This window comes from Platalea leucorodia, assembly GCF_965183815.1.
Source record: "Platalea leucorodia genome assembly, chromosome: 7".
NCBI classification, from domain to species: domain Eukaryota; kingdom Metazoa; phylum Chordata; class Aves; order Pelecaniformes; family Threskiornithidae; genus Platalea; species Platalea leucorodia.
The window spans coordinates 42,615,824-42,630,547 of NC_138829.1; the positions used below are offsets into that span (position 1 = coordinate 42,615,824).

A 14,724-nucleotide genomic window follows, 5' to 3' on the forward strand; every position below is an offset into this window, starting at 1 on the left:
GAATTTTATTCCAGAGCAGGGAGTTAGACTTTGGTTCATTGTACCAAAATAATATCCTTAGCCATATGAATTATTATTTGAGAACCTCCTCTTTTACTGAATGAGCCTTGCCTGAGCTTGAAAGAAAGAAATGTTTTAAAATTTGGTGGTAACTAGCTTTATTTTCTGGATTTCTAGGATCATTCCTTTCACTTGTGCTTGACAGCAAGAAAATGGTAAGATAGCCTCTTTTTATCCTGTCATCCAGGATTACTGTAAACTAGTTATCTAGGGTTTTTTCTATGCTAGATGGAGAGATCAACACATGCCGCGTGAGTGCCTTGTCCTGTACTCACATGGTGCCTGAGGTAAGTGCAAGTCTGCTGCAGCTACAGGATCATGCAGATTAATATGAGTTTATGAGCCTTGGTAGGTTTCTTCAGAGTAAATTAACTTATTTTATGACTACTGTTCTTAGACATGAGTAAAACTGCACTGCTCACATTAATTTTACTGCTAATTTCTGCCAATAGTCAAATCTGCATAATGACTGAAAGAAACTCCATTCCTCTTTAACTTTACGAAGTCACACAAACCACCACCCCCCACCCCCCAAAAAACCCAAACCCCCCCAAACAGGTCAGCCTGGCTTCTGCTCTTTCTCCTGCTTCACTGAGCAGAATGAGAGCTGAGACCTGATCAGCTGCACCTCTGCCGGCCCACTCATGGGGACAGAATTGCACCAGTGCTAGGTAAAATTGAAGACAATGAGGTTTTATGGTACAGCTGAAAACCTCATATGGTTCACAGCATCCTTACTATTGGGTGATACGCAGAAGGGAAGCAAGGTGCATTTTTCAGACCACAGGAGCAGTTTATGTAGATGAAATCCAGAGCATAGGAAGAAGAGCTCCCTGCTCAGTCTCAGCCCATAACAAAATATATTGAAATGTAAATCTTTCAGATACAGATTTATAGAGAGAGCAAGTGAGCAAGAGAAATTTTAATCTACCACTAAAAAAGTTGTTTGCTTTTATAAGTTCAATCAGTTGACCTTATTCTGTTTTCAAAATTAAATTGTGATATACCAAATTTGCTGGAGAACAGAGGTTACTAACATTAACCCTTGAGACATTCATGTTTGTGAAATATTGGTGAAAGTAATGTTCAGGATAGAGTTTGCAGTCACCAGGGGGTGATGTGACCCAGAAGATTTGGTCAATATTGAGTGCTCTTCTTGGTAACAAGTACATTTGTGTTGTTGAAGGCACAAAACATTACTTGCCATTTGTTTGGTTTTGTACCTTTTTTTCTACAAATTTTTGGCTTGTGCTTCACATTTCTCAAGGGAGAAAATTCAGTGTGGCTGCCCACGTGGAAAAAATGATGGATATTCTTATATATTTGCAGGATGAACCTTGCAAATGCTTATCTAGAAATCTGTTCAGCGCACAGGTGAAGGGCTGGATTTCATGGGACAGAGGCTGAGCAGGGGGTGATGCTGCAGGACTTGTTTTGCAGTTCAAGTTCCATCACACAGCTCATTAGGACCTTCACTTTAAATACTGCTAGTGAGCTGTCAAAACCCAAGAACAGGTGATGGCGACATCACTTGAGTTTTCCAGGATGTCACAGTAACAAAAAGGAATGGATACAGAAAAAATTATCCCTGAAATCACCCCTTTTGGTGATCTTTCCCTGACTTGTGTGTCTTGTCTTTGTGCCCGTGTTCACAAGAAGTCTAAAGCACCTTGCAAACTCCTCTTCACCCTCACTACTACTCTTGCTGGCAACAGAAATTCTCCTTTTTCTTCTGTTCCTTGATCAATAAGCAGACTTGGAAATAGCTTGTTTTACAGATGATTTGTGGAGTTTACTGACTACCTGCCCTACAAGTCTTGAAGTCAGGTATAAATGACATGTGCATTGATTTGTCCCATTGTCTATTCCAGCTCAGGAGACCTGGATGTGCGCTTGGGGTTTAGCCTGTGCACAGAGGAGCAGGACTTCATGCGGAAAAGGAAGAAATATGTTGCTGCTGCTCTGAAAAAGATTCTTCATTTGGAGGAGGATCTGAAAGAGCATGAGGCAAGCCAATACAATCCCTGGTAGTGGCTCCTCTCCAGTGATCGGGGCCTGGCTCACAAATTGAAACCACAAACAAAAAAAACCAGCTTAATGAATCCTGCTGTTCTGGGGCAGGCCTGGCCAGCAAGGGCAAGAGATGAGCAAGAGAAGCAGTAGCTGGTTCATGCAGCAGAGTGAGGAAGGCAGGACAATGCTTTTACAGCCCCCAAAACTTCTCAACAGCTCTTCAATTCAACCTATTCCTGTTTATTCTTGATATTGCTCATGGGTCTCAGGAGGAAAATTTATAGTGGGCAGACATGGAAGAGCTGGGAGATGCTGCCTGGGAAATAGTGTGCCTTAGCTCAATAACAGAAGCAAGATGGTGGTCATGGCATTTGTAAAGGATTCTGAGGGGAGGAAGCAAAAATTTTCACACAGACATCTGTATAAAAGTACTTTGGGTGGTTTCTGCAGCAGAAAAGGTGTATTGTTGGGAAAACTGACTACTAGAATAAAACTGTCAAGCTGGAAAGGAAGAGGAATCTTACAGCATCGTTGAGTTATATAGATGAAATAGATGAAATGGCTGATTAGAAGTGTAGCTTTATCACTGTAGCCCCTGCTCCTGCCTCCATAATTCAGCCATAAGTTTTGTAATTGCTTGTGCCTAGTTGGGTTATTGAAAATCAGAAAACTACAAACATACCAACAGCAAGAATCCTCTTTAGCTGACAGTTAAAGAAATAATGCTGTGGATAAGGTACAGATTTTTAAAAAATCATATTTTGTATTTCAGAGCAGAGAATAATATAGGAAATAAGGTTTTCAAGAAAGATGGAAAGAACATTTTTACATAGCTGTCTAAGAGTTTCCTGACACATAGAAAAGTGGTTGAGGTGGTAAGACCAAAGATGTTTTTTGAAAAGGTCTAATTACTCTGGATCTCCTATTTATGTATTTAACTTCAAAATTGTGGAAAATAATCCCCTCTACCTTAAATGACTTACATTTGAATAGAAATAAAAATTGCTATTGAAATTTTAATTCATAATGAAAGGTTAGAAAATGTAAAAACTAAAATATAACTTTTTGAAATTATTCTAATTTTAGTTGAGATGATCATATTTTTCCTCATTATTATTTTATAAAATTTCCTAGTTTTAATTTTCATATTGAGTTTAGGGTAGGAAGAACATCTATTTTGGTTTGGTTTGGTTTTTTTTTTTTTTTTTTTTTTTTTGAATTTCATAGGAGGGGAGAAATATTTTCTTCAAGCTCTATTCATTGACTTTAGAACAGCAGATCACTTGATGAAATGAGAAGCTAATACTTAAAAGGTATAAATAGACATTTTCCATAGGGCATGTAGGCATCCACGCAACACAAGATACTAAGGGAAGTAAATGGTGTACTTCATCAGGAAAAGATTAAGAGAAGAATAGTCTGTCTCTTCAGTTACACTTGGACCTTGGAGGGGGGAAGCCCTATCGATGATTGTGCTTCAGGACATAAAGTAATTAGTGGCCTGAGGCCAGGAAGTCTTCGGCTATTGTGTGGTCTGGCTGATTACAGGGTGCTGTGCGTTCTTCCGAGACACTGGTCATTGTTAGAGGCAGAATCACGGATCCTTAATCTGCTCCGGCATGGTAAATCCTGTATTTTCTATGATGGCTTCTAATAATACACTTTGAGAAGAATTCCAGGGTGATGAGGTTGATTTCCAATTATATATTAAGTAAACAGCCTCTCACCCACCCGATCTGAGTGGGTAAGATAAAAACCTTCTCTCTCCCATCAGTCAGGTGGTGGCAACAGAAGCCTTTTGCAACAATCACAACGTTTTTGCATGAAGTAACTTCACTGCTTGTATCAATGCCTGTAACCTGTTATCTGATTTCTGCAGTAAGAAGGATGGCTTGTCTCTAATACATGCATGTCTTTCACTCCTTCTGCCTTTCTGTGTTGAGCAGGTGCCGGTGGTGGCCATCACAACAACTGGGGGAGGGACAAGATCGCTGACAGCCATGTATGGCAGCCTGCTGGGTCTCCAGAAACTCAATCTGTTAGACTGCATTTCCTACATCGGTGGTTTATCGGGTACCACATGGTGAGAATGACCCAAGCAAGGTTTATGTTTGCGCTGTCTTTGTTTAATACTGTTGACTATTTGTACAGCACCATCAGCTTATATGGCACTTAGTAAATCAAAAGCATTTCCATTTTCCCCACAACCTCCTCTGTGTCCATGTAGAGCAAAGAAACAAAACCTGCTGAATAAGAGATCAATTACCATGTTCATCAGCTACTTTTGTCACCACACTGACACAGTCTATGCCTGATATTTTCATGTAAATGCTCTATTACCTTTTCATATTTTATCAATTATACCTTAGACTGAATGCAACGAATTTGTCTTTAGACTGGAAATTGAAGAAAGATGGGAAGAAGGATTTATGCCTGCCATTTGCTGATTATTCTCACTTCCATTTTGGATTTAGAGTGCATCTCCCTCTGGTAAAAGGTGTATTTGGGGCTAGTGGAGTTAACACCATTGCAGACAGTCTAACAAATGACTCCAAGTTACTGACCTTGGAGAGGTTGCAGCTATGGTTGCTCATTATAAAGTGCTCTATTCTCCCAGTGGGCATACAGCAGATGATGTCATATTTAAAATAACTTAAGTATTTAATCATGTGGGTTCCAGGTAGCTCTACTCCTCTACACCTGTTTGGAAGTGGAGATAGTTTTTTTTGCACTGAATTGTGTGTCAGTCCTTTATATAAGTCCAAACCTTAATGGCAGGTTTCCCTAAGTATTTGCCAAAATTCTTTTAAGTTCTCTGTATGGATGTGGAGGTCTGTGTGTACCTGTCTGTGTTATGATTTCAAGGAGACAAGTAAGAATGGTCATACTAGGACATACCCAAGACCCAAGAACTGCCCGATTCTCTTGCTGGTAGGAGTCAGTAGCAGATACTGGCAACAAATATGAGACTAGGGCAAACTAGTAGCGGCTGCTCCTTAGAATACTTCCCACCTTCTGAGAAATTTTCTGAGGACTTGTGGAGTCTTTGTGTTTAATAGCCTTGGGCAGATTCTTTTTCTCTCTTGAATTTCTCAAATCATTTTTGAGCTCACACAAACTTTTATCATCAAAACCAGGAAAGCTTGGAGGTTTTGTTTGCTCTTGAAATGAGAGTATTTCAGGTGTGTTTAATTTTCAGTTGTGAACCCCATATGAATTGAGAAACAGGCAAACAGGTTGCACAAAAGTTCTCTGAAGCCAAACCACAGCATTAGTTCTCTTTCATTATTTTCTTCTAATGTTTCTTCAGGACAATGGCAAACTTATATGAAGATGCTAATTGGTCACAAAAATATCTGGAGGACGCAATCAAGGAAGCTCGCAAGCAAGTAACCAAATGCAAGATCCACTGTTTTTCTTTGGATTGTCTTAAGTACTATTATAATGATCTGATGGAGAGGACTAAAGAAGGACATAACACTTCTTTCATAGATCTTTGGGGGCTTGTCATTGAATCCATGCTACATGATAAGGTATTACTCCTTTTTTCCAGAAATCTGATGAACTTCTATAGCTATAAAGGAGAAGAAAATAAATCCTGGGATGCAAATCAGTACTACTAATGCAAATAATTAGTTTAGTGGTTGATTAAATTCTGTGTATTCAGATCCATTATTAAAACAGTACTCTTGCTTTAAAGTGAGGTTGATCTTGAACTGAAGGAGCCATGGAATTGCAGTCAAAGGTGTTCTTCTTAAAGAAAGATAGATCCTGAGAAAAAATTATTTTGAAATGTAAACTAATCACTTTGGGCATGAAATATTCTGGCTAGAAGAGGCACTTAAAAATTTGAAATCATTTACTTCACTAGCATAAATGAATATACGCATTTATAAAGTGACTTAGTTATAGACTGCATATGGAGATGATTCAAATAGCAGGAAAGACCATTCTGTAAATATGTTATCAAGTTTTAAGAAAGTGTGATAGAAATTTTGGTACTTCAAAAATAGTATAACAAGTCGTTTCCTTCTGGTTTATGTTTATACAAGGAAGTTTTAAATTGTCATGTGCAATAGAATATATTCTTGCATATGAATATACTTGCAAAATACATTAAAATACAATAAACTCTGTTCCTTGAGATCCAGCCAAGGAAAGTACCTTACCTTTCACTTAGCCACATATTTCTTCCTGGGAATGTTTTTTTTTTTTTCCTTGCTGAATCTACAGTCAACTTCTCTGCATATCTCAAAATCCGAGAACCCATATAGGGTGTAGCTGCTGCTTATGGGATACTTGCCGAGTTTGGAATATCCCATGACAGATATTTCTGTACAATCCAGTGAGCTGAGAATGGGAAGGAGAAACTGGATAAAGCTTGTAATTCACGCTATATTATTTCAAGTGCAAGTTGTTTTTCACTTCATTCCATTAACCTTTTTAAATCAAAACCAGAAAGATGAACATAGACTCTCGGACCAACGGCAGGCCGTGGATAATGGTCAGAACCCACTGCCCATTTATGTGGCCATCAACCTCAAGTCCAGCTATAGTGCTCAGGCATTCAGAGGTAATGGCTATGATCCAGATTTCTTAACAACTTTATAATTTAAGTAGTCTGAGCTAAGACTAAATGCATGTAATCAGCTTTAATAATACAACAATCCTTTCATTCTAATAGCAAAACAAACTTTTAAAATTTTCACATAATAGTGACTAACACTTAAAAATAAAAAATAACCAAACATTTTTAGTCTTTAGAATTTGGGTTCTCTATGTTGCCAGAAGCAAAAATATATTTGTACCACAGAAGATGCCAAACTCACAATTTATCCTGGTCACAAAAAAACTTGTAACGAAATTATTCTTATGATGGTTCCACGTGGTCTCATTTTGAACAATTAAAGGGAAAACTTTGAATTTTTGGGTCCAGTGGCAGCAAAATCACTATTTTCTCTAGTATTAATTTTCATAGTGTTTGTTTAATATGAGCAGCTCTGTACATGACACCAGGTGAATACTAAGCTCTCTGTCACTGGTGCCCTTAAAAGAACAAGTTATAACTGAGTAATTCATGCTTTTGGGTAAGATTATCTGTACAGAATGCTTATGCTTTCATTCAGACCAGGGCTCTTCTGCTGGAGATTGCTGTGTCAAAAGATGTATATTCTTTCAGGGCAATAGTACTGCTATAGCTGGTGAACAGTATATTATGAACCAGCCAGTGTCTTTCTCATGATTTGTTCCTGCTTTCTAGTACTCTTCTGTTTAGCAACAGTTAACACATTATTGCCTTTTCATGATCTGGCTGCTCTCGCCATAGAGTGGCTGGAGTTCACTCCTTATGAAGTCGGTCTCCTGAAATACGGAGCATCCATTCGTGCAGAACATTTTGGAAGTGAATTCTTTATGGGAAGGCTGGTGAAGAGGCTCTCAGAGACTCGGATCTGCTACATGCAAGGTGACTATTGCCTAGAGGGAAAGGTAGCCTACTCGAGAGACAGCTAGCACAAGTGAGCACATGGTCGTCTGTGGCGGACAGCCCTGGGAAGACACCAGCAAACAGGCTGAGCAGGTGTGAGTTTGCATTAGCAAGGACATACTTAGGAAGTATGCCCACAAAGTTATCCATCCAGACAGAAAGGAAGTATCCAAGGGGAAGGACTGAAGGTATGTATCAATTAAAATTCTTCCATGACTACTCCATCAATCAATTTCCATTCTCTCTTTCACATTACAGGCATGTGGAGTAGTATATTTTCCATAGATGTGATGTATGTCTGGAATTTGGCTACTGATTCAGAGGACTTCTGGTGTAGATGGACCAGAGACAGAGTAAAAGATATTGGTGAGATGTTTTTGTGGTTTTATTTTACCACCAGTATATATTGGTTATATTCTCTGCAGAGGTCTAATGCCTAAAGAGATGCTGTTGAAGACAGGGAGAGAGACATGAGGAAAGCAAAGCAGAGGTGTCAGCTAAGAATTTTTTCTGCCTGATTCAGAAGAACTAAACTGTTCTTCTTTGGCAAAGCTTTGGCAAAGATGTGCCTTTTTCTAAAGGTCATACAGACACAAAAACAGTCTCCAGCAGACATGTACAAAGAATGTTGTATTAAGAACACATCTTAAGATTGTTAAGTTAGGATATGGTCCTCCTTGGCTACTAATACTGTCAGTAGAGAAAACACCTCTTGCAGAGGGCTGTTTTCACCACTAAACTGCCCATGGAGAAAGCTCACTCTTGCTGTTAATTGCACAGGGAGCCTGGAGTGACTGGCCTCCTAAGTTAGCTAATGTTTGTAGCTGGGTGATATTCACATGCTTTCTGAAGGTGTCCTGTTCAAAGGCCAATGCTGTGTTCCTCTATGTTTTGGGACTTGGCTCTCCCCGCACCACATGCTGCAATAGAGGTGGGCATCATTCGAGGAAGCCTGGAGTGGGAGGTGGTGCTTACTACCTGCAGGTAGCTGTCATTTAATTCACTGTCTAATGCTGAGTTTTATTCAGTAGCATAGACCTTAAAGGCTTATAACTATGTTCGATATACCTTTGGGGTGGGGGATGGTGACAACTGTGTTTATTACTTCATTTTTTAAAACAGTGATCATTTCAGAAAACTGTCCAAAACTCAGAACTTCTTCTTTCCTTCTTGCAGAGGAAGAACCCTTTCTGTCCATGAATCCCTATGAGGTAGACACATGTCTATTCACTCCCTCAAGCGCCCTCTCCTCTGCTCTGCGAGATGTTTTAACAGGACGCCCAACCATTGCACAGTATCCCAATTTTATCAGAGGCTTCCAGATGCATAGCAAGTACCTGGAGAGTGAAGGATTTTCTACCTGGAAAGGCACAGTAACACAGCATGTTTTTCAGTAACATTTTGAGGAGGTTTAGGTTTGGGAATTCATTTAGGATTTCCAATGAGGAGGAAGAGACAAGGCTGACTTCTGAAATTCTACTTCTCCCTTCCACAAATGGAGGACATGGAAGCCAGATTTGAATAGCATTTCATTTTTTGTGTGTGTGTGTGGGGGGGCGGGGTTGGAGAGTGAAATTGAATTTGGTTGTCTGGGGATTGTGTTCCAGTGGACAAGGGGAGCTCAGCTTGAGGAGGGAGGAGGGATCTCCCCTTTAGGGCCAAAGCTGCTTGAGGTGTCCAGGAAGGAAGGAAGGAAAAAGCTGTAGGGTGTCACTTACTCCTGTAAATCAGTGCTGCTAGTGAGTCAAAGGAAGGCAGGGAAAATGGGGGGCAAAATTCCCCATTCTTCCCTCTTTAACTCTCTGCAGAGGAGCAGTCAATCTTGTTTTTTATTTGTTGTAATGACAAATGTTTGTATTTCAGACACAGTGATAGACTCCTTCCCAAATAAACTGATGGAAACAGCAGATGATGAGCTCTCCCTGGTTGATACTGGTTTTTTCATCAATACCAGCTACCCACCACTTTTGAGATCGAAGAGGGAGGTGGATGTCATCCTGCATTTAAATTACAGTGGAGGGTCTCAGACACTGGTAAGAAAAGCCATGGTATCTGAGATCTGTTTTCTTCATGGTCTTTTGGTCTCTAGCACTCATCAGTTAAACCAACTAACTTTCCAGTACTGGAATGGGAATTAGATTATTATTATCTGATTTATTATTTAGATTATTAGGTGATTTATTTCTCAGTAACTAAGAAGGATATTAGAAGACAGTGATGGATATAGGCATCTTAAAATCATCAAGGTCTTCAGTGAAGTGGATCCAAGAGTTTTTGAAGAGCTGACTGAGGAGCATTCTGGAGCTCTGATACTGATTTTGGTTATCCTTGAACTGAGCAAATTACAGAGGCAGTGGAAAGTCCTGACAATATTTTAACAGATTAAATTGGAAAACCTATGTGTCTCTGAGCCTGTTTATCTCATATCAGTTTTAGGGAAATGTACTGGCTGATGCTGGATTTGATTAATAATGAAAAATAATATAATTAGTGTTGCATATATAATGAGAATAATATAAAAATAAACATAGGCTTATAGTAAATATAGCTGTTAAATGGTTTTTTTTATGATGTCATAAGGTATGTTGATAAATGTATTTGTTAATAGGGAGTCGTTATCAAACAATCACAAACTGTCCAGAGGACAGAAAGATTGGAAAAGTGGTAAATAATGAAGAAGCCAAGACAATGATGCAGAATAATTTGGACTGATGTGTTCCTTCTCCATTCTTGCACTTTCCTTGCCTTCCCCTTCTGAACCTGTTTCATTGGAATTATGAAATCAGTCCTGTGGCTTTTCGCTCCATTTGCAAGCTCAAAGAAAGTGACTGTTTTCTTGTTTTTCCTAAAGCAATACAGAAAATAAGATAAGCTGCAATGTCTGGTGTGGTTATGGCTGTTTCTGTCTGAAACTTAACATCTTCCCAGAGGAAGACTCAAGCCTTAGAATATTCATGTTAGCTGCTGGAGTTTAAAAAATTCGTGTCTCTGGATCTTTTCTGAGTTTTGATTTTTTGTATTAATTTTATTTATTTTATTCATTCATCCAGCCTCTAGATCAGATTGCGAAGTACTTCTCGGGGCAAGGAATTCCATTTCCCAAAATTGAGATAAGTGAGGAAGACAGGGAAAACTTGAAGGAATGCTATGTGTTTGAAGATGCTGACAGTCCACAAGCTCCAACAGTGCTTTTTTTTCCCCTAGTAAATGACACCTTCAAGAAATATAAAGCTCCTGGTGAGTCATCATCTGTGGCTAGCAATTTTAATAGAAAATCACTTGCCTAGTGTGTCCTCTCCATTTCATATCTAGCCTCTCACTATCATCTCTGACCTTCTTTCCAATGCCGGCATTATCAGTCTTGTCACAGACAAAAAAACTGGTCTGTGTCAGTACATCTGAAGTGTGAGAACTCCAGAAGCTTTCCTAATACATTTGAGATGAAAATAGGCATTTACTCCACAGGACTTACTAGAGATAGTATGAAGGTAAAACTCCCAAAACACATACAGCATGGGTGGTATGTCCTCAACACAAGCCGTTTTGCTCTACAGACATGGACTTGTTTTGCACCGCTGCTTGCAAACAAAGATGGAGGCAAAGCCCTCTGGAGGTTTTGGTGGTAGCCCATTCATCTCGGGTTTGTTCACATATTTAAAAGTAATCTCCCAGATTGAGGACTGAGTGGACAGAGATCTTCGTTTTCAATATAAACTATGTCCTCTGTCTGAATGCCATCATTTCTCCCGAACTTTCAGTGAGAGGGTTGTTATTTCATCCAGTACAAGTATCTTGTTTTCCTTTTGCTCGCACTTTTCTAGTTTGGGTAACAAAGACTTTATATTGTCCAAGGAGTGTTCTACAAGCACTGCTGCTGATAATCAATGTTGTTCTCATTCCCAGCTGTTTGGGTTTACATAATTTTGGGACAGAGGCTTGATCCAGAGGATGAAGAATGCGGTGCTACCAGACTACTTTTATGTCCCTCTGGCAAATCACATCTTTCCCTCCAAATCTCCCTTTTCTACCTATAATTACTTAAATGGCTGATATGAACCACATACTGCAATAAAACCTTATTGGTGCATCTCCTGTGGTTTGTCCCTCAGGTGTGGAAAGGAGTCCTGAAGAGATGGCTGAAGGCAAAGTTGATGTCTCCAGCATCCTCTCCCCATTTACAACAAGGGAGGTGTGTTTCAGTGAAGAGAATTTTGACAAACTGGTGAAACTGACTGATTACAATATCCTGAATAACGAGAAGTTGATTATTCGGGCCTTGCGCTTGGCAGTAGCACGGAGGAAGCAGCGGAATTATTAGCCACCACCCACTAGCTTCAACCTTCCACATACTGTTTCTTGGGTTGTCTATTATCTGGTGAGATCAAGATGTTTGATGCTTGCCAGTGATACTTGCAGTAGAAATCGCATCATCCTGAGGACGTGCTGGACTCCAATTCATCCTATTTACGCAGTTGTTCAAAGGAACAGATTGGAATTTACCAGTGGTTTAATTCAAAACACACTTCAAAACAGCAGATTTGTTTAGTTTTGTTACCTTGTTACTTTACCAGTTGATACGTATATTCCATATAGATTAATGCAATGTTGTGTAAGATAATAATGAAATATGTAGCACATTAAAATGTGAATCAAAACAGTATTTATATGTTTTTTTTCTGTCTGGCAGAACAGCAGTCCCTTAAACTGGAATTCGTCTGATGAATAGTTAATCCATTTTGTTGGTCTTGTTTATCTTAACTATTGAAGGTTGTCAGCTCTGGTTTGATTTGATCCACTATGAGGTTTTTATTTAACTGGCTTTCTTCACTGATCTTTGAAAATAAGTTTCTTAAGTTGCTATCAGTGTTGGAAAAATCCATACAGTTTTAACCATCAATAAAAAATACCCCTGAATTAGGTCATCTTTGTTTCAGGTGGTCTGAGCTGCTGTTCACAGAATCATCTATATTCAGCCTCAGTAGTAGTCATGTTGCCCAGCTTTCCTTTCATTTTCTCTTGGAGTTGCTGCTCACTGTCCTGTCTCACTCTTCTTCACTTGCCTTGACTATTCCTGAAAGACAGCCTTGTAGTTTCTCCCAGTGTTTCATAAGATGGGAGGTGGCTGCTAGCTGTTTGCATAGAATAGGGCAATGCAAGAGGGCCTTTTGAGATCCTTTACAGACATATATTTTGCAACTGTTCAACGCTTTCCTGCAAATGGCCTTTTGCAGGCATTGTCCTGAGACAGTGGTTTCTCCTCATCAAAAAATCCTAGAGGTCTTCTGGGAGAATGTATCTGCCAAAGACTCCTCTCTTCTTGCAGCTCTGCAACAGGCAGATCACAAGCTCAGTCTTTCCCAATAACAGCCCTGCACTGTGGAGCTGTGATACATGAAGAGGCTGGTCCCAGCAGCTCAGGTGATGCTTGGGATTATCTTCCTTTTGATAATAAAAGGCTCCCACTGTTGCAATGAATTTCAGACTGAATCACCAGAAAAGAATTGGTGTTGAGATCAGAGTCTTGATTATGCACAGAAGTGACAAATTTGTTTGTATGGAACAAAGTTCTAGGAAATGGATGGGAGAAAAAGATTTCTCTCCTATGGAAAAAACAGCTGGTCGTGCATCTTAGAGCAATTCGGGCAGTGGAAGAGGTGGAGGGGGCCATATTTTTCACCTATGAGCCTATTCATTGTGTTCATGCACCTGAAACACTTGAAAGGGCACAGTATAACCACGTTTCCAGGTAGTATTGCATGTTTACATCTAGATTATTAGCCCTCCAAGTGTGAGGCAGCTGTCATTGTGGTTCAGCTCTGGAACAGCAGAATATCAGCTCATGGGATCCCTCTGGGTCTTTTCTGGAGATACCTTTGCGTTTACTCCCGTGGTTTCTAGACCTTTTTGCTGGAAATGAAACAGAGCAGTATGGAAGCTGTTTCAGTCTGTTTTACAGGGGAAACTCACTCAACAACAGGATGGAAAAAAGCCAGATAGGTGCATGACACAGCCTGAGCCTGATTAACCCTGCTTTTCATCAGGGCTAATTAGCCCATCTTCTAACCATGACTAATTACTGTACTGACATAGCTTTGCTGCATCCCAAGTCAGTATCAGGGTATCTCTGCGTTGTGTCCTGCTGGTTGATGTGAAACCTGCTTTTCCCTCTCCAAGGGAGTTCCTCCTACTCCCAGATCACTCTGTGGCTCTTTCGTTCAGCTTCCCCACGATTTCAATATCCTCTGTTTGAAACAGGATGCCAATAGTGATTTTTTTTTTTTTTTTAAATTTCCAGATCATTGGTAAAAATATGCAGTAGGCTTAAAACTGAGCTGTTTGCAATCTCTTTAGGAATATTTCACTCTGAGAGTACCTTCCTTTGACTACAGCTTTTTGTGATCTATTTGTTATCCATCCTTAATCTGTTTAATGTCTGGATGACATTTGTTGCATCTAGTTCGTAAGTTAAAGTGCCAGATATTTTATGAAATTCAAATTATATCATGTCTGTGCAATTATCTTTATCAATCAGTTCTCGACTCATTGCGAAGTGAAATGAGATTATTTTGAGTTTTACTTTTCTGTTAGATTTCATAATATCAAGGATGATGTTTTTTAAAAAAATCTTCCATTTTATTACCTCTTGTGTACTCACTTTGTGTACTCCCTCATTGAGACCAGGACCACCTCACATGATGCTAGCAGTGCCCTGCACAATGAAGCCTTATAAATGTGAGGACATAAAGAATAGGTGAGGACATAAAGAATAATTAACATTAATTTCAACCTTAATTTCACCCTCCCAAATATATCCTTTTTGAGATTATTCACTTAAGCACCTTAATTCAGATGCACGAAGCAAAAAAAAAATTTTTTGAAAAAGTCAGTGAGCTTTGCCTTTACAGGGGAAACTCTCTTACAGTTTCAACAGGTGATTGGGGAATTGTTTCATGCAGTAATTGTCCTGCAATAACTGCTTGACTGAAAGACAGCTTACTGCCTGAGTTGAGCAAAATGGAAGGTGAGATGGGGATAAAAAGTTCTTGCCAATGTGTCTTTAAGCAAAGACCCACCTTCTCCCTATAGGAAATAAAAAGCTACAAAAAGTTTTTTTTTCTATGCGCAATGGTTTGTTTGGATGTCCTTGGCCAAAGAAGTCCTTGTTG

General features: G+C 39.4%; 1 protein-coding gene across 1 annotated transcript in view; it reads left to right on the top strand.

The window, feature by feature from the left end:
• LOC309593499 (cytosolic phospholipase A2 epsilon-like) overlaps positions 1-11,876 on the top strand; it is a gene marked incomplete at both ends in the record, with an annotated part of 33,146 nt that extends 21,270 nt beyond the window's left edge. The window contains 11 exons of the mRNA XM_082318168.1: positions 178-215; positions 1,932-2,067; positions 4,020-4,156; positions 5,384-5,606; positions 6,532-6,646; positions 7,400-7,537; positions 7,817-7,924; positions 8,735-8,926; positions 9,422-9,591; positions 10,609-10,795; positions 11,668-11,876. Coding sequence (XP_082174294.1) covers positions 178-215; positions 1,932-2,067; positions 4,020-4,156; positions 5,384-5,606; positions 6,532-6,646; positions 7,400-7,537; positions 7,817-7,924; positions 8,735-8,926; positions 9,422-9,591; positions 10,609-10,795; positions 11,668-11,876 — 1,653 coding nt within the window. The remainder of the gene's footprint in view (positions 1-177; positions 216-1,931; positions 2,068-4,019; positions 4,157-5,383; positions 5,607-6,531; positions 6,647-7,399; positions 7,538-7,816; positions 7,925-8,734; positions 8,927-9,421; positions 9,592-10,608; positions 10,796-11,667) is intronic.
• Positions 11,877-14,724: the final 2,848 nt, after the last annotated feature.